This window comes from Tauraco erythrolophus, chromosome W (assembly GCF_009769465.1).
Source record: "Tauraco erythrolophus isolate bTauEry1 chromosome W, bTauEry1.pri, whole genome shotgun sequence".
Taxonomy (NCBI): Eukaryota; Metazoa; Chordata; class Aves; order Musophagiformes; family Musophagidae; genus Tauraco; species Tauraco erythrolophus.
The window spans coordinates 5,678,314-5,698,289 of NC_141497.1; the positions used below are offsets into that span (position 1 = coordinate 5,678,314).

At 41.7% G+C, this 19,976-nt stretch overlaps 1 protein-coding gene across 1 annotated transcript in view; it reads left to right on the plus strand.

Annotated features, from left to right (window-relative positions):
* Positions 1 to 620: 620 nt before the first annotated feature.
* The window catches only part of LOC147526185 (sorting nexin-2-like), a gene marked incomplete at its 5' end in the record, with an annotated part of 34,877 nt that continues 15,521 nt past the window's right edge, over positions 621 to 19,976 (plus strand). The window contains 8 exons of the mRNA XM_086630180.1: positions 621 to 791; positions 3,249 to 3,315; positions 3,527 to 3,570; positions 3,667 to 3,808; positions 7,681 to 7,759; positions 14,278 to 14,353; positions 15,639 to 15,752; positions 15,961 to 16,054. Of these exons, the coding sequence (XP_086486306.1) occupies positions 621 to 791; positions 3,249 to 3,315; positions 3,527 to 3,570; positions 3,667 to 3,808; positions 7,681 to 7,759; positions 14,278 to 14,353; positions 15,639 to 15,752; positions 15,961 to 16,054 (787 nt within the window). The remainder of the gene's footprint in view (positions 792 to 3,248; positions 3,316 to 3,526; positions 3,571 to 3,666; positions 3,809 to 7,680; positions 7,760 to 14,277; positions 14,354 to 15,638; positions 15,753 to 15,960; positions 16,055 to 19,976) is intronic.

Sequence of the window (19,976 nt, forward strand, 5' to 3'; positions counted from 1 at the left end):
TAATGGAGGAAAGAAAGCTTGAAGAGTTTGCAGAGCAGATATATATCCTCTTTAAATATAGATGAACTATCTACAGTCTGATGAAAGTAAAAATAAGTAGTTAATCTTACTGGTCGGAATGTCTCATCTACTAATATTTGTATTTTACAAGTTGTGGGCTTTTGTTAGGGGGGATATATATATAACTGCTCTTGGTATGCTCAGTTATACCAGTCTATATGACTTAATCAGCTCTTGTTCAGAGTGCAAAAACTACATTTGACATAGGTGCTGAAAAAGAGCAGTCTGTGGTGGAAAAATATTCATTAGTTTTCATGATATATCATATAGAAATGAATTATTTAGCAGTTCTGTGACTACTTTAAAAGACTTTATTTGGCAGTATATAAAAAAAAATTCATACTTAATTTTACTTTAAGCTCTTACTCACTAGGAACTCGGATGTTGCCTCTAGTTTTATCAACATATTTAGAGAAATTATCTGAGAGACAAATGGATGTTATTTGTAGATGATCTTATTAAACTTAGGTATTATCATTTTTTAATGTGCATGCCTGGTGTCTTTTGTGGTACACATCTATCTCTATTGTACAAAAATTTTTTTGTGATCTCAAAATCTTTATCTAGAAGCCACAGAAGAAGTTTCGTTGGACAGTCCAGAGAGGGATCCAGTACTTTCACCAGAACCTACTCCTGCAATCACTCCTGTAACACCTACTACATTAGTAGCTCCCAGAATTGAATCGAAAAGTGTAACAGCCCCTGTGATTTTTGATAGATACAGAGAAGAGGTACTGAGAAAAATGTTAAGTTATATTTTGATGACTATAGAAATGTCTTGTTGAGGGGAGGGGGGTGTGTAGTGCATGTTTGTTATTTTTTGGTTTTGTGGATTTTTTAATGCAGTTCCTAAATTGCTTACAGGATCATTCTTTGGTAAAGGGAAGTATGCAAGAGAACACAAGAGAACATCTATTCTGTTTATTTTGTGTATAATATGTATTTCATAGAATCATAGAATAGTTTGGGTTGGAAGGGGCCTTAAAGATCATCTAGTTCCAACCCCCCTGCCATGGACAGGGACACCTTCCCCTAGATCACTCAAAGCCTCATCCAATCTGGCCTTGAACACCTCCAGGGATGGGGCAGCCACAATTCCTCTGGGCAACCTGTTCCAGTGCCTCACCACCCTCAGAGTGAAAAATTTCTTCCTTACATCTAATTGAAATCTCCCCTCTTTCAGTTTAAAGCCATTGCCCCTTGTCCTATCACTACATGCCCTTGTAAAAAAGTCCCTCTCCAGCTTTCTCAGCCCCCTTTAGGTACTGCAAGACTGCTAGAAGGTCTCCCTGGAGCCTTCTCTTCTCCGGGCTGAACAATTTCAACTCTCTCAGCCTGTCTTCATAGGAGAGGTGCTCCAGCCCTCGGATCATCTTTGTGGCCTTCCTCTGGACTCACTCCAACAGCTCCATGTCCTCATATATATTGAATAGTCAATATCATGAGTCTTCATTGCTTAGGTGATGAGAGATCTGTAGTGTGAGGAGTAACATGCTCCATTCCTACAGGATAGGTATTGTAAAAGTGCATGAAGGGAGCAAGTGTTGAGCTAGATGGAAGAGAAATGTTAAAGATGTGTATTAATAAATACTAGCATGTTACAGGTTTTAATTTGGATTTCTGAAGCTGTTGTTAATGAGGAAATGGAGGAAACAGTTGTTAGTGTTATTCTGCATACTAACAAACAGCTGAGGCTGGTCGTAGTTTTACCTCTTAATTTACTATTTACATTTGGCATTCCATTCAAAGTCTGTGCATTGACTGTTGTAGGTTAGGCCGCTCTGGCAACCAAACCCTACATAGTTGCTCACTTACCCTCCCCCACCCCCAGGGATGAGGGAGAGAATTAAAGGATAAACGAGAAACCCGTGGGTTGAGATAAGAACAATTTAATACAGATGATTTAATACACAGTGTAGATGCTCACCACCCCCTCTTATCCGCAGCCCGTCTCGTCCCGAAGCTGCAATCCCGGACTAACGCGAGGCCCCGAGATAGAGAGGGGCAGAGAGAGAGAGATAGTACTCCGAGAGTGGGAGTACTGGGAGAGAGAAAAAGAAAAAAAAAGCAATAGAGCAAAAGTGCAGCAAGCGCAAAAGAGCAAAAGTGGCGAAAGAGCCAAAGCGTAAAAGCCCTTCTTTCTGGCTGACCCTCACTTTTATACTGGGCATGACGCTGCATGATATGGAATACTAATTGGCCAGTTTGGCCCTCAGTCTTAAGTTCCACCACAAATCACAAGGGGAATCGTGTCCCCCTTGTCCCGGCTATGCTCCCCCCTTATCGCACTGTGCTTCTGCACTCCGGCCAGGACATGGCACACTGAAAAGTCCTTGGAGTTTCCCTTCCAACCACAAACATCAGCTTGCTATCTACATTCTTCTTAGAGCGAGCCTCTGAGTAGAACCAAAACAGAGCTCTTCTAGCTGCTAAAAAGAAGAGCTAACTCTGTCCCAGCTAAAACCAGGACAGACAAATACCATTCATTCTAGAATATGCTTCTAGAAAACATCATTGATTAATGAGGTTCAGCAAACAAGACTTGCCTGGGACTCAATGATGGGTGCTTCTCCAGGTGTTCTAAGCTGACGTTTCATTCTGATTTTCTTCCTCTTCAACCTTAGCACACTGTCTGTTCTGCCATGGTGTTTCTTAACTACTTCTGTTCTATCAAACTTATGTATATTGAATGAAAGATTATTAAATTCTGTGATCACATAGCTCAGGCAAGTATCTGAAAATTCCATAGTTGTTGCTTTCCCCATCTCCAACTCTCCAAATACAGATACCATTAATAATGAGGAATATATCTGTCTTTTGATTAGAAGCTTATAAAAACATTGCAAGTGAGAGCATTTTTGAACCTCTGTGCCTGCTGAAGTTGGAGGAGATAAAATGAGTATTTCCTCGGCCAAAACCAGAACACCCCAAGATAAATGTTTACTAAAACTCTGAGACCAACAAGTCTGAAGAAGAGGTTGCCACACTAAAAAAATTTTCAGGAAGGCTCAAAATTAGAAAACAAGGTGTGAAATTATATTCCACTTAAAATTGGAAGGTGGGTCTAGAAGAGCTTTTTAGTCATTGAGACATACTGACTCTTCCTTCGCCTGTATCCTTATCTTTGTACCCATACGTAGTATGGATGCACATTAGCTTGTTAAATATGGCATACATTTTTTTTCTAGATTGAAGAGGAAGCAAACGGAGATTTGCTTGATATAGAAATCAATGTATCAGACCCAGAGAAAGTTGGTAAGTTACTTGAACCTAGTAAGTCATATGTTAGGCTGTCATATCTCTTAGAGACTATTCTGAGATTTTAGCATAATTCCTTATTCAGTTATCTTTTGATGGTTTTTAGTATGTAAATAAAAAGCTATTTAATGTGTATTTTGGGGGGAAAAAAACGTGTGGAGGGATTAAAGTAACTTGCCTTAGGATAAGTATTTTAATTTTCTTACAGGGGATGGCATGAATGCTTATATGGCATACAGAGTAACAACAAAGGTAACTAGTGCAACAAATATATTTGCAAACAACTTTATATCATAGCTGAGTAGATGCATCAGTAAGTCATAACCTAAAATGACTTTTTTTTTTTAGACATCCCTTTCCATGTTTCACAAAAATGAATTCTCTGTTAAAAGAAGATTCAGTGATTTCCTTGGGTTGCACAGCAAATTAGCAATGAAGTACATGCATATTGGTTACATTGTGCCTCCTGCTCCAGAAAAAAGTATTGTAGGTAAGGCTGCTTTCTGTAAGGTTGAATGTATGCATATGATTTCAGTACTGTAATATAAATGAAATATTTTAATATCAATTCTGCTTGTAAAATAAATATACATGGAACTTGGTAAAATGATGGGACTTACTGTTATGTAAGCAAGCTCTGGGTGTGACTTAAGGTTCTAGTGTCGAGGCTTTCTTTGTCTATGGATAAGTTGGGAAAGCTTACAGGCTCTGTAGGACCTTTTCTCCAAAGAGCACAAAGCTCCCGCTTTAAACTTGAACTGTCTACCCTTCGGTGCTTGAGTAGTATTTAGTTCCATCTAAAAGTGTATAGTCCACATGCTTACAATTTTGGAGAGAAGGAAAAATACGGTTTTCTAGGCTGCTTTAAAATGAGGCATCTTAAAGCAGAGAGCTGGCAAAACAGCTGGAAGTAGATGGCATGCATTTACACTACACACATGTTTATTTTTTTTTTACTTTTTAAGTCTGAACTCTTAATATGGAATGTCCTACTGTCATGGTTTAACCCTGGTAGACAGCTAAGCACCACACAGCTGCTTGCCCAGTCCCCCTGCTGAGAGAATCAGAAGGGTAAGAGTGAGAAAACTCATGGGTTGAGATGATAAAGATAATTTAATAAGAAAAAAAGGAAGGAAAAAAACCCATAAAAGCCAACACATAAATAAAAATAAAGCTAAGATGAACAAGTGATGCAAAAAACCCAAATTGCTCACCACCAACTGACTGATGCCCAGCCTCTCTCTGAGCAACAGCAGCCCTGGCAACATGCACCTCACCTCCGCCTCAGTTTTTATTGCTGAGAGTGATGTCATATGTTATGGAATATCCCTTTGGTCAGTTGGGGTCAGCTGTCCCGGCTGTGTCCCCTCCCAACTTCTTGTGCACCCCCAGCCTACTCACTGAGAAGCAGAAAAGGCCTTGAGGCTGTGTAAGCACTGCTCAGTAATAACGAAAACATCCCTATATTAGCAACAGTTTTCATCACAAATTCAAAACATAGCATGGTATGAGCTGCTATGAAGAAAATTAACTCCATCCCAGCCAGACCTGGTACAATCTCCACCCCTTATTCCACACCACTTACATCATGCTCAGGTCCCACACTATCCAATCCATTGTTAACTACCACCATCCTTCCTATCCTTTGATATATACACAGATATCATTCTCTTAGTCTATGGGCCATCCCTGTAAAATGTCCATAAAATGCTGGTAAAAATAGCCGTTGAGTTCATTTACTCCATGACTTTTGGGTCCATCTGTTATGGTGGTCGCTCAGGACAGGAGGGATGGTGTGTTGTGTTGGATTGTTGTGTAAGGAATCCAGCTCAGGTTGTGTCACTGCTGCGTTTGCCTAGTTCCTCATGAGATTCATTCTTCATTGGTTCAGGTGAGCCCTGCTATAATATCTTTGACACAGCAGTGGCGACATACAGCATCATAAAACACTGGCATCATACAGCAAGCCCACAATGGAGGGATCTTCCAAGAGGCCAGGCAGGGTAGATAGCTGTTTAATCTTATCCGTACTCAAGGCATCTATACCAAAATCCCACCTTAAGTACTCTCTCCTGAGGTAGTCTGTGCCAAGGATGCATGTACCCTCCTGGCCAGTCACAATAGGATGCTTTTGCCACTCATTCACAGTTAGATTTACCTCAGCCTTCAACACAGACAGCTGTTTGGATCCCCCTCTCAGTCCAGAAATACAAATGGGTTGTGCCCCTTTGTAACTCGATGGCATTAGGGTACACTGTGCACTGGTGTCAACCACAGCCTTATACTCCTTTGAGTCTGGTGTGCCAGGCCATTGATCCCACACAGTCCAGTAAACCCAATTGTCGCTTTCCTCTGCCTGGCTGGAGGCAAGGCCCATTTATTCCTGGTTGGAGTATTTATTACTTGATTTTTGTAACTGCAAACCAGAAATCCCTTCATCAGGGTCAGAAGTAAGATTGGCCCTTCTACTCTGCCCAACAGAAACTGGAGCAGTTATTTTCCTGTCTGGACGCCTTTTGGCTGTTGCGGGCAAAACAGACTTGACTTCAGGAATTTAACTTAAAACATTTAAGTACTGATTTGGGTATTGGAGGAAAAAAGAAGACAAGCTGTCGTGATTTAGGTCAGCTGGCAACTAAACTCCACACAGCCGCTCGCTCACCCTTCCCCACCCCCAGGGGATGGGGAAGAGAATTAAAGGAGAAAAGGGAAAGAGACCTGTGGGTTGAGATAAGAACAATTTAATACTACTGCTAATAATATATGAATATATATATGTACAATGATAATAATATATACAAACAAGCGATGCACAGTGTAATTGCTCACCACCCCTTGACCAAGGCCTGGCCTGTCCCGGACTAATGATCCTGAAACAGATAAGTCCCGACATAGCAATCCTGGATGAGCGAGAGGCCCAAAAAAAGAGAGAGAGAGAAAGAACTCCAAGAGTCCAAAAGTGAGAGCCCTGGAAGAGCAAAGGCCCTTCTTTCCAACTGACCCTCATTTTATACTGGGCATGACGCTGCATGATATGGAATACTTCATTGGCCAATTTGGCCCTCAATCCTAATCTATGTACAATCCTCAATCTATGTACAAATCATAAGGAGAGTCATGGACTCTGTGTCCCAGCTATGCTCTCCCCTATCCTGTTGTGCTCCTGCACACTGGCAAGAACATGGCAGCTGAAAAGTCCTTGAGGCCTCAGTGCCAACTATAAACATCAGTGCGCTGTCAGCGTTCTTCTCAGAGCAAGTCTCAGACTAAAACCAAAACACAGAGCTCTTGTAGCTGCTAAAAAGAACTAACTCTGTCCCAGCTGAAACCAGGACACAAACACTTAAGAAAAACACTTTTCTTCTCCCTTTCCCAGGCTCAACTTCATCCCAGACACCTCTCATACCCCCTTCATAGTCTCTACTCCCATTTTTATCCATGCATCTTACACTCAGTCCCTTCACAGTGAGGCCACAGGTGATGCAGGAGGTTGGGGTCAGGACATAGCAGTTTCTTTCTGCCACTCCTTGTTCCTTACTCTTATCTTCCACTGCTCTTTCCTTTTATTCATTTCCTCTGCTCCAGCATGGGTTCCTCCACAGGCTGCAGTCCCTTCAGGGGTGTACCTGCTTCGACGTGGAGTTCCCTCTACTGCTCTGGCCTTGTTTCTTTTTTCCCTTGATATTTACCATCCTTTCTTAAATATGTTTTCATAGAAGCACCATAAACTTCTCTGGCTCAGCTTTGGCCTGTGGTGGGTTCATTTTTAAGCCAGCTGGAACCAGCCATGACTGGCATAGGGTAGCCTCTAACCTCCTCCCACAGAGATCACCTCTGCAGGGTCTGCCCCCTCCTCCCCCCGAAACCTTGGCATTTATATCCAATACGTTAATTAAAAAGAAACCCTAAAAAACAACCCAAACAAACAAAAAATCCCACACACTTATTTTTAGAAATTAGAAAATACTAGAATGAAAATATTAGTTATGAGCATATCGATCAATAGACTTATAAATTAAGATTTAATTTCTTGTTCTGTTTTGTTAGAGTAACTGTTTTCTCCTGAACACAAGTGTCCAGTAAGACTGTGACCTTTATTTAGATTGTCTTCGTAAATGCAAATTAAACTAGTTTTTTAATAACTTTAATCACAATAGAAGTATTACAGGAAATTGCATGTTTCATGGATGTTTCCCACAAAAGCGTGCAGCATGCGGTGTTTGTGTTCTTTGTATTGTTCTGTGGTGCTTTTCATTGTAATTTAGCTTAAACTTAGCTGAGCTTAATCTTCTAATCGTATCAGTTATGTTAATTATTTCTTCATGATAACGTAAAATCAATATGGTGCAATTTTCTTCAAAGGCATGACCAAAGTTAAAGTAGGCAAGGAAGATTCTTCATCTACTGAATTCATAGAAAAAAGAAGAGCAGCATTAGAAAGGTAATGTATGTATCTAACTAAAACTAAAGCTTGCTTAGCATCAAAATGAATTTTAATATACTACATGGGCTCTGTAACTGGGATCTAGACCATTTGTACTTAGGTGGATTCTGGAATCTGTATGCAGCTGTCCAATTTTTGTGTAGAAATGGAACAATTCCCGTTAATAATAGGAAATGTAGACTTATTCATAGGGAGAATTATAGTTGCCTCTTTTCAAAGAGGTCACTTCTTAAAATTGAGGTTGTAGAAAACCAGTAAGCAAAACTTTCTTCATCAGCTTACTTGCACATTGTGATTCATTAATTCACTTCAGTGCAACTATTTCATATAAAATTGACTGTTGGGCAGAGGGAAGGATGAAAGAAACCTTTAGTCAGTTGAAACTATAATGGCCTTCTGATGACTTACAATGCATTAGTGTAGCTAGCTGTATTTTGATGTAAGAGATAGCAGATCTCTATCACCCAGCACTGGCATACAACTAGTATTGTTCAAATACTTTTGCTATGAAAGGGTGTCACAGGAGAAGAGTCAGAGATCACAGAAAAATTTAATCTATTAGTTAGTTTATTGATTTCTAATCAGTAAATTTAGGTATGTAAAATATTTAATAAGTACAGGCAGTCAATACTCTACTGTTTACTACACTTAAAGTTAGTATGGGATACAAAGATCATCGTGTAAGCTTACTATACATATCTAAATGTTACATGCATGTAAAAAATGTCACTTACCAACCCATCAATGCCTGATATCTGGTAAGGGATCTCTCAGCCTCGAGGGGTAACCTTGAGAGCCATCCCTACTCAAGGGGAGATCACTGCTGCGCAGCCAGCTGCTATGGAGGGAGAGGTCAATGGACTCTGATGACTGCAGATATTTATAGTGTAAAGTGGTTGACTTGTAGTCAGGTTTTCAGCTGTGTTCATGCAGTTTCTGCCACTTATCAGCCCAGTCTCCAGCCAAACCATTTTTGTGGTTTTGGTGCTGAGTTCTCGCTGATAGCCTTGCACAATAGGATTAATTTTGGTTATGCCTATTTGTTGAGCATCTTCCTGGACCAAAGTTCAGTTAGTTCAAACAGGAGGAGTGCACCCATCACAAAGGGTACTGTCACTGGTGTGCTGCATCATCCCTTCCTGTTGACATGGCTGGTAAAGCCTTTAGAAAGCAACTAGTAAAACTATAACTGTCGTGTTTTTAGGCTGATCCAGCAACTAAAACTCACACAGTTTCTCCTTCTCCAGTAAAGTGGAGAGGAGAAAAATATAATAAAGGGACTGAGGGATGAGACAAGAACAGAGGGAGCACCCACCAACCATGGTCCTGGGCAAAACAGACTTGGATTTCTTAAAAGCAAAACAATTTATTGACGGTTACTTAAAAGGACAAAGGGAAACAAAACCGGTTACGTGAGAGGATAAAAAAAGAAACAAAGCCAGATCTTAAAAACTGACACCTTCCCCTCCCCCACCCCCCAGCGGCGCAGAGAGCAGGGACTGGGGGAGTGCAGGTCAGTTCATTCCGTGCTGTTACTGCTGCTTCTCTCTTAAAGGAGGAGGAGTCCTTATACTCTTTTCCCCTGCTCCAGTGGATCCCCTACTCACGAGGAAAAATCCACAAACTTTTCCAGCGTGAGTCCAGCCCACAGGAAGCAATCCTTCCCCATCGGATTTGCCCCAGTGTGGGCTTTACCACAGTCTCGGATACTTAGGAAGCTGTAGCCACTCGCTCTGGCATGGGTCGTCACGCATGTTGCTCACCAGCCTGGGCTGCAGCACCAAGGACGCTGTTGTATCTTCCGCAGCCAGGAGGAAATGGCCTGCCTCTTGTAGGCAGGATCAGTACCTTGAGTTAGTTAATTAATTCATTATCTTTAACTCAGTCCAGCTGGGTAATAATGATCTGATGCCATAATTCCCCCTTTTTGTTTTACAATTTTTTGTTTTCACGAAGGCTTTAAGGTGAGCAGAGACCTAGTCCATTCATCCAACTCCAGCACGCTTCCCTCTCGCGAATACCACGTCGGGGCTTGCGGCTTTACCTTCTTCTCCGAAGGACTCTCACTCGGGCTCCCGGCTCTGGCTCTGGCTCTTTTGGCTTGGGCTCTCGGCTCCGGCGAGGGAGTTGGGGCTTCCCAGGGTCTCACCGAGGTATCAAGTCGGCGTCACCAGTTGTTGCTCACCAGCCTGGGCTGCAGCACCAAGGACACTGTTGCATCTTCCGCAGCCAGGAGGAAATGGCCTGCCTCTTGTAGGCAGGATCAGTACCTTGAGTTAGTTAATTAATTCATTATCTTTAACTCAGTCCAGCTGGGTAATAATGATCTGATGCCATACACGCAGACTCCAGATGCCTCTCTGCCTTGCTGTGCGTCCCAACACGACCATCCTCAGGCTCAGGCATCTCCTCTCCACGGGCTGCGAGTGGGTCTCTACTCCACCGAGGCCGTCCTGGTTGCAGGGGGGCCGCCTGCCATCTCGCCACCAGCCGCAGGGGAAACTCAGCTCCGGCACACCTCCTCCCGCTCCATCCTCACTGACCTGGTGTCGATGCAGCTGTTTCTCTTAGATCTCAGTCCTCTCTGGGTGAACTCAGCCCAGTGGGCACCCCAGGAGTGGGGTGCTCCCGAGTTCCCCAGCCAGCTCCGCCGCCACCATTCTCCGTGGGTGGCGCCGGCCCAACGCAGGCAGCTGCCCGGCCGGGAGCCAGGGAGCAGGGGCAGTGCCCTCCTCCCTTCTCTCCTCACTCCAGGGCAAAGCACCTTTTCCAGTTCCTTTGTCCCAACTTAAATAGGGCAATTCTCAGAGGCGCTGATTGGCTCAAGCCTGAGGGGGATGGGAGTCTGATCTGGTGGCCAGAACCAGGTCTGACCCAGTTCCAAAACCAGGGAGGTCACAGGGAGCAAAGCCCCTCTCCTGCCACCAGAACCCCCACCCCCTCCACATCAAACCATGACAATAACTTATGGTCACATACAGCTGAGTCAAGTATACAGACTTAATTTTGGTATGATTTTACAAAATGTCTGTTGCTGTGATGTGATTCTATGTGATTATTACATCATATGAAAACAATACACCATTTAACAGTTTCAGTTAAACTAGAAAATTAATAGAAATCAAAGGTTTTTGATTGCATGTCAAAGAGCATATCTAACATAATGTATGAAGCTCTTGAGCTTTTGGAGTTCCAGAAACAATCTTAATTGGAAAAATATCTCTTCAGAATCTTTTTGCTACCATCCTTCCATTTCTTAATTAATAGAACATCTGAACTGATGTTGACCCTCAAAATACTAATAGGTTGTTCTGTCTTACAGCTGTCCATCACTATTGGTATACAGCTTAACGTTTGCTACTTAAAATTGCACCCTGAAGTTACTGAAGTAGTTCTGTCACTTGGAGCAAACTCCGAAACACATCCTGGCTATACAACAAGCCTGTTGCTGAAAGAGTGGTGTTATAAGATACGGAGACTTGGAATAACAGCTGGGATTGGAGTAATTAGACTTAGAAAACTGAACAACCACTTCCAGGCAACTTTAGGTCTCTGTCTGTGATAGAGATGACTGATTTCCTCCTTGGTTGGTCACTTGAACAACAGAACTCAGATTAGGAAAAGTTTGATTCACAAATTTGTGCGCATGCTTTAAGTGTTGCTTTTTCATTTATTTGTTAAAGGAGTTAAACTAGTATACCACTTTCAGTGGATGTTAAGCACTCTTCCCATACTGGGGAAGAGACTCCTCAGTACTTTTGACAGTGTTGGGAAGGCTTCACGGTTTCTTTTTTCAAAAAGACCATGAAAGTCTTATTTGGCAACAAGCAACTTTTTCATCATGTTCCTAAGCCAATTTTAGCTAGCTTTTCCATTCAGAACCAAAAAGTCACCTACCTACTGAGATATTCAAAAGCTATTTAGAGGCGGTGGTTATAGAATCATAGAATCATAGAATGGTTAGGGCTGGAAGGGACCTGGTTGGACCATCTAGTCCAACCCCCCTGCAAGGAACAGGGACATCTCCAACTAGATCAGGTTGCTCAGGGCCTCGTCCAACCTGGCCTTGAACGTCTCCAGGGATGGAGCATCCACCACCTCTCTGGGCAACCTGTTCCAGTGTTCTACAACTCTCATGGTAAAAAATTTTTTCCTAATATCCAATCTGAATCTACCTCCCTCTATTTTAAAACCATTACCCCTTGTCCTATCACAACAGGCCCTCCTGAACAGCCTCTCCCCATCTTTCTTGTAGGCCCCCTTGAGGTACTGGAAGACCGCTATAAGGTCACCCCGGAGCCTCCTCTTCTCCAGGCTGAACAGCCCCAACTCTTTCAGCCTGTCCTCATAGGAAAGGTGCTCCAGCCCTCTTATCATCTTCGTGGCCCTCCTCTGGACCCTCTCCAACTGGTCCATGTCCTTCTTATGTTGGGGGCTCCAGAACTGGACACAGTACTCCAAGTGAGGTCTCACGAGGGCAGAGTAGAGGGGGAGAATCACCTCCCTCGACCTACTGGCCACACTCCTCTTGATGCAGCCCAGGATGCGGTTGGCTTTCTGGGCCGCAAGAGCACATTGCCGGCTCATATTGAGCTTCTCGTCCACCAGTACTCCCAAGTCCTTCTCCTCAGGGCTGCTCTCGATCCATTCACCACCCAGTCTGTATTTGTGCCTGGGATTGCCACGACCCAGATGTAGGACCTTGCATTTGGCCTGGTTGAACTTCATGAGGTTGACACGGGCCCACCTTTCCAGCCTGTCGAGGTCCCTCTGGATGGCATCCCTCCCTTCCAGCGTGTCGACGGCACCACACAGCTTGGTGTCATCAGCGAACTTGCTGAGGGTGCACTCCATGCCACTGTCCACGTCACCAACAAAGATGTTGAAGAGGGCCGGGCCCAACACGGACCCCTGAGGGATGCCACTCGTGACCAGTCTCCACTTGGACATCGAGCCGTTGACCACCACTCTCCGAGTGCGGCCATTCAGCCAATTCCTTATCCACCGAGTGGTCCATCCATCAAACCCATGCCTCTCTAGTTTAGAGAGAAGAATGTTGTGCGGGACAGTGTCAAAAGCTTTGCACAAGTTACGTTACTGTTTCCTAAAGCCAAGGAAAACATATTAATGTGCCCTAGAAAGACCAAAGAAATCTGTTCTAGATTGCTCTTTCTAGATTGCCCAGAGCTATGGGGAAAGTGGGCAGGAAAGCAATGTGCCTTTTTTATTGAGTTCACTGAAGTTTATGCCTTAGAATAGTGAACTTAAGTACTACAAGTCTGACAAGTGTCTTCAAGTATACCTCTAGTTGTCTCCAGTGAAAATGTTAGTTATCTCCCTTGGAGTAAGTGCTATTCTCTAGCAACAAAGTTCTAAAGAAAAAGCTCTTTGCCACATCAACTTTAACTTGTACTTGCTATTGACCATTAGAACAAGCAAGGAAAAATTGAGCAATCTAATGTATGAAATAGTTTCACTACAACTCTTAACTTCTTTAGGAAGAAAAATAAGGATCTGGTGGCTATATCTAATGGAGGATGGAGAAAATACATTGTGTTACAATATCAATGTACTCAAACTTTCAGTTAAGTCCCAGTCTATATAACTCTCTAGGACAGTTTCCAAGCAATTTGTGACTGTAATGGGGCAGTTCTGGTACTTTACAGCTGAGGCTTGAGCAAAACTAAAGCTTTGCAAAAAGTACAAATACTGTTAATGGTATTCTGTTAGTACATCTTAATTGGCAATATTGCATACTTTCTCATGATCTTTTGAGGTATTAAGTTTCTGTAAAGCATTCTTGTAAATATCGGACACTTTCCATTAATACATAATATTAAAATCAGTTATGACAAACTTGCAGCAGTTTTTAGTGAATGAACACTGTAGAAATTTCCCTCTTCAACTCATATTTGTACAATCAATAGTTTTTAGATCCAAGCAGAAATGCAAAAAATTACAAAAGGAAGGAGTTGCACTAATTTAACTTCTGGGTGGATGAGTCCTATAGAACTAATACAGGTTGAAGGCTGTCTAGCCAGTGAATAAATAGTTCATACCCAGAACAAGATCAGCTTACTTCTCTAAGACTTCCTTTAATTCTAAAACAAGCCAGCCAGAATTAGCTGTAACAAAAAGCCTGTTCACTGCACTGTATAAGAATGTGTTTAAACAAACCCATCTATTTTCTGGCTTAAATTGGTTGTTGTTACAGCAGGAAGCCTTCACTGAGGTGTTAAAAATATCAAATATATTATTTTAATACTGTGCAACATAGATTTATGGCAAATTATGACACCTTAAGAAGCTTGATGTAAACAGGCTAGGTTAGAAACCACTGCCATCAACTTATCTTTAGAGGTGAATTTACAAGTGTTCAAATCCCATTAGATAATGAAGAGAGGCTACATGCTGCCTGCATTGTACCCATTCTTTAGCTAAAGGACACTTTCCAATGCTGTCAAGCACATGGAGTCTGTTTTGTTATCTAATATTTTAACTTTTTTAAATCATAGGTATCTACAAAGAACAGTAAAACACCCTACCTTGTTGCAGGATCCAGATTTAAGGCAGTTCTTGGAAAGTTCTGAGGTATTTACATTCTTTTAAGTTCCTTATTTGTTTCCAGATATAGTAATGTACAAAGTAATATACTGTTTGTATTGAGACCTAATCTCCTAAATTCATATGAAAACAAATTGGATTGTACCCATCATGAGATAGAGTGACAAAAGGCTACTTAGGTAACCATGTACAAAATCTATTGCGTCTACCTCTGATAAATCTTAGGTTGGTAATGACCAAAAGCTATCTGCTGTTCAATGACTTTTGCCAAGTGAGTTGATCTGTCCAGTTCTGAGTGAAGCTCATTATACATAGAGTGAAAATCCATAATCAGTGCTACTGAGGGTTAATTAAGATAATGAATTAAACTGTCTTGGAAACAGTTCTTGCCTCTAGGACTCAATCTTGAGGTTTATTGACATGATAATGTGAACAGGCATGCAGTGCTGCTGGCCATGCTAGATGTTTTGTGGATAGAGGACTTCAGTCACCAGTGCTATCAGTCTGGCACCTTTCACAAAATGAAATATATTGCAGAACAGATTATCTGTTATGTCTCCAAAAACATAAGTCTATAAATGTGCATAGTGGATTTGCTGTAATAGTGGATTGTCTTCTGGCCAATGTCAATATCTTAACTATGCTAATAAGTCACAGAGGCCACGATACTGACAAAACCATAATTGATAGATAACTTAAAGTGTCAATACTGCTGACATAAAGTATCAGATACAAAGAGTAAATGGCCTGACATTGGGGCCACTTGGTACAGCATATTTAGACTAACGTTAACAAAGAATAATATCAGTTTAAAGTTTGTTAACTTACTCCTGAGGATTTCTAAGTACCTCACAAATGCACAGTTCTCGCAATACTCATGAGGTAGATTTTGAAACTTGATCTATATTTAAAAGCAAAAAGACATCAACTTTTTATGATCTGTACACAGTGTGAATCTTGCATTATAATTAAGTGTTTTACAGAATTTCTGTATCTTATTGTAAATATAAGCTTTTCTGTTTCTGTAGTGACAGCTTGTTCTCTATAGTATATAGGTGACTAGTTCATAACTTTTGAAAAGTAGGTTGTTTGTTCCATTTAAATGTAAAGATGTAGAAGAAAAGTAAATAGTCTATATTGTTAAGCTTTCCTCTGAGAATGTACAAATAGTAAAACTGAGAAATTAGATTCTGCTATATTGTAACACATAGGAGTAAATAAAATAGTCTATCCTTTTCTTTCTCCCTTGTACCCAATTAAACCTCCAGCTTTTTAACCAGTCTGTTTGCCATTATTTATCATTCATTTCCAGCTGCCGCGAGCAGTTAACACTCAGGCACTGAGTGGAGCAGGAATATTGAGGATGGTAAACAAGGCTGCTGATGCTGTCAACAAAATGACAATCAAGATGAATGAATCAGATGCAGTAAGAGCTGATGGGTTTACTTGAATAATGAGTTGAATTAATGCATTTAAAGTTGTAGAAGAAATGAGATAGTTATTTGCTTATTGGCTTGGATTCTTAGCTGTATCAGTTGACCATCCTAGCAATAAATTGATAATTTACTTTTTTAAAACAAGAAATGCTGTTGGTAATCTAAATTATAACGCTAGACTCTTTCCTCTTTTGTCAGTGGTTTGAAGAAAAACAGCAGCAATTTGAGAATCTGGATCAGCAATTCAGGAAACTTCATGCCAGTGTCGAAGCATTAGTCTGCCACAGAAAAGGTAACTTTACTTTTATGTGACTGCATGAGCTTAAGTGCTTAGAGCTTTAGCAAACGTTAATGAAACAGGAACTTAGTATGTCAGAGCTCTTAACTAATGAGTAGTTAGTTTTACAGTAAATTTTAATGCAAAAGTTTTCTAACTCTACCTTTTAGTGTAAACAGCTCTTTTTAATCTTAATTTTGTCCAGATTACATATCATTCCTTCTGTTGAACTTGGAAGTTACTATATTGATTAGCATTAATTTTTTTTCTTGCAGAGATTTAATACCATAACTAGCAAGTGATATGCTACAGTAGACATCTATAAATGTATCTAGATCTCATGGTGTCACCTGACACCAAGGGGACAGACAGGTTCTTTTAGGGATCCTTGGCAGAATGATGATGGCACTAAGTTGTAGTTACAATTAAAGCTTTATTTTTCTTAACAGGATTTTATGATTATTATAGCATAGAATTTATAATCAGAATAGCACAAGATTTCTATAAGCAGAATCAGTGTTTTATAAGTAGCGTAACACCGAATTTTATAGCACAGCTTAGCTTATGGTTTCTTATCACCTGGACCCTCTGCAGATCAGGTCAAATCTTAATACTTTATTTTCTGTATCAACATAACAATCATAATCTAGATTCCAAAAACATATAAAAGAATATGATTGACTCAATCCTCAGAGGAAACAGATGACAGTGGAGACGTCCCTGGCCACTGGGAGGTCACGGGTCTCACTGTCCAGCAGCAGTTCTGGTCTAAGTTTCCACATAGGACTTGTAACTGCTTAATTTTATAGACCGTGCTCTGTGTGCTGTTATGCTTCCCTGTTCTGTGCTGGGGTCATCACCACCACCTGGTTGACTGGGTGCCTGGGACCTTCAAGGCCAGTAAGGAAGGGAGTAGTCAGCCTGGCACCCAAGAATCTTGAGGCTGACAGGGTGAGGATTAAGAAATCTATCCGGATCATCTACTTGGTTCACAGGACCTTCAGGGCGTGATAACGATGTGAAAGGGGACTAATACATGACCAGCTCAGTCACAGAGAATGGCTGTTTGCCTTGTAAAATAGCATTAGTTATGTGCTAACCATATTACCAGGGGTCAGGAGCAGGAGGTACCAGTCACGCCCCACCCCCTGACACTGTCACAAACAGGGAAGGACACCAGTGGTGGTGGTGGTACCGTCACCTCTTGCCCACAACCTACAGCTTAGTAATGGGGTCATAAGGAGAACTTCATGGCAATAACGGCCTGCTTGTTGTCCGAAGGCTGTTCATCCGAGGAAGGAGGAGAGTATAAAACACTGATTTTTAGTAATTGATATGCATAAAGATTTAAAGCAAGATAAAACACAAAATAACATAATTCCAGCACCCATAATAAGAGCTAATATTAACAAAACATGACAGGCCTATGCTCGGAAGTCAGATAACCAAGACCACAGCCAAAACCAGGCAGTTGATAGACCTTCTGACAAGGGTTGCTCTAATTATTTGGTGAAAGGTACAATCTTTTCTTTGAATGATATTTATATATTTTATTTGTTTAGATTCATTAGCATAAACCAAAGTGATGTTTGATAGTACACATACACCTTGTGACACTAGAAGATAATCTATGGCCCAACGGTTTTGAATAGCTAATTGCAAAAGTGAACTAATTTCAGATTGCAAATTATTTAAAGCATCTACAGTAGCATTTTGGACAATTTCAAGCACAGCAGAAATATTTATGATAGCTTTTTCCAACTCAATAATACCTAAACTTGGAAACAATGCACACAAATTGATGGAATCTCATTAGTCTTTTTACCAGGGGATCAATCACGAAACACTTATGGCAGGCATACAGGGTAATGGTTATATAAAAAGGTAGTAGTTAAATTTTTGGTTTAAAACGCATAGAGTGCAAGATGTGCTATGGTACAAGTACTTCCCACTGTGGTGGAAGACTTATATGCATTTGTGCTACAGAGCCAGAACCATCCGGATGCTAGAATGGTAGGCCACCAATTTGATTTCATAAGAATGTAAAATGTAGAATTAGGACTAGTGAAATTATCCTGAAGGGATAATTTATCCTGAAGGGCTCTAACATTCTGACTCCAACGGAGACTTGAAATTTAGTCTCTGCTGGTAGAAGGAACAGGTTGATGGCCAAAGTCATTATTTCCATTAGAAGGATCATTCGATTGATGATCCGTGTTCTGGCCATCGTTCAAACGTTGCCTGTTCTGTTTCTGATGCTGCAGGTCAGGGCGGACGCATCTCGCGGGTAGCCATCGTATCCCAGTATCTGTGGAAACGCAAGCATACCCACGACCCCAAGCAATAAGCTCACACGGGCCCTCCCACATCTTAGTGAGTAGGTCCCGTACCCAGACTTTCACTCGGGGCAGGTGCATCTCACCTGAAGACTGCAATGAAAGAAAATGATTCAAAATAACGGGATTATTTGAATTTAGTGGCACCATAAGATAGTTAATTGCATATAATGCTTTTTCTAGGCAACTCTGTGGGGTTTCTCCATGCATTCCCCCTTTTTGTTTTTCTAAAACACGCTTCAAGGTGCCATGAGCGCGTTCAACAATGGCTTGGCCAGTAGGAGAATGTGGAATACCCAAGGTACGATTTACACCCCATAGTTGTAAAAACTGCCGCGTCTTCTGTGAGACATAGGCCGGGCCATTATTGGTTTTCACAGAAAAAGGCACACCCAAGACCGCAAAAGTGAGTTTCCAATGGGCAATGACATCACGACTTTTCCCCCCAGTATGAGCAGATGCCCACATAGCTGAGGAGAAAGTGTCAATAGACACATGCACATACTTAAACCTGCCAAATTCAAGAACGTGCATTACATCCATCTGCCAAAGCTGCAGGGCCTTTAGGCCCCTGGGGTTTACCTCTGATGGCAGAGGAGCCGCAAGTCCGTGGCAGTCAGCGCTAGCACTGACAATGTCCAGAGCCTCAGTGGGCGTTAAGTGGAACTGCTTCTGCAGGGTATGTGCACTTTGATGGAAGAAATTGTGCAATGCCTTGGCTTGTGCGATTTTACCGGGCTGAGGTGTTACCCATGCGGGGTTAGCTAGCATGTCAGCCCTGGCGTTGCCTTCTGTTATAAAACCTGGCAAATTAGTATGACTATGGATATGCAGAATATAATATGGGTAAACTCAAGCTTGAATTGCACACCATAAAGTTTTTAATAGAGAAAACAGAGCCGCATTATTTACTTCTCTCAGAAGCAAACAATCTAAGCATTGCGCTATATCTGCCACATAAGCAGAATCAGTGACCAAATTCAAAGGTACCTGTGAGAACCATTGAAAGGCCATGGCAACAGCCCTTAGTTCAACCAACTGGGCTGAACCTGACTCATGGCCTTCCAGCACCTGCCACTCAGATTCTTCCTTCCAGGTAACAATAGCTTCCCCAGTTTTCCCAGACCCATCAGTGAAGACAGTGGGTCCTTGCACTGGCACTCGGCTATTTTTTGGTCGCAAGGTAAAGCTCGTCGATTTTGCCAATTGCAGTAATTTATGGCTGGGCAGATGATATGCAATTTGTCCTGTGGAAACTTTCCAGCACACTTTGCAGAGGAGCACTGTTAGTAAGGCTCCACTCAAAGTATTCCTGCTGTACTGGAAGAACAATTGTTGCAGGACCTGCTGCCATCAATTGTAAACACTGCTGACAGCATTTGATTATCAGACAAGCAATTAATTCAAATAACATAGATGCTGTCTTTTTTGGTTGATGCGGCAAAAAGACCCATTCCAGAATATGCAAGGGGTCAGACCACTGTTTGTTCCATTGGTCAATGATACCTGTTGGATGAGAATCTGGAGTGGTAATAAAAACAGTAATATCAATGGAGGGATCTACTCGGTAAACCTGACGAGCAGAAATAGCCTGTTGAACC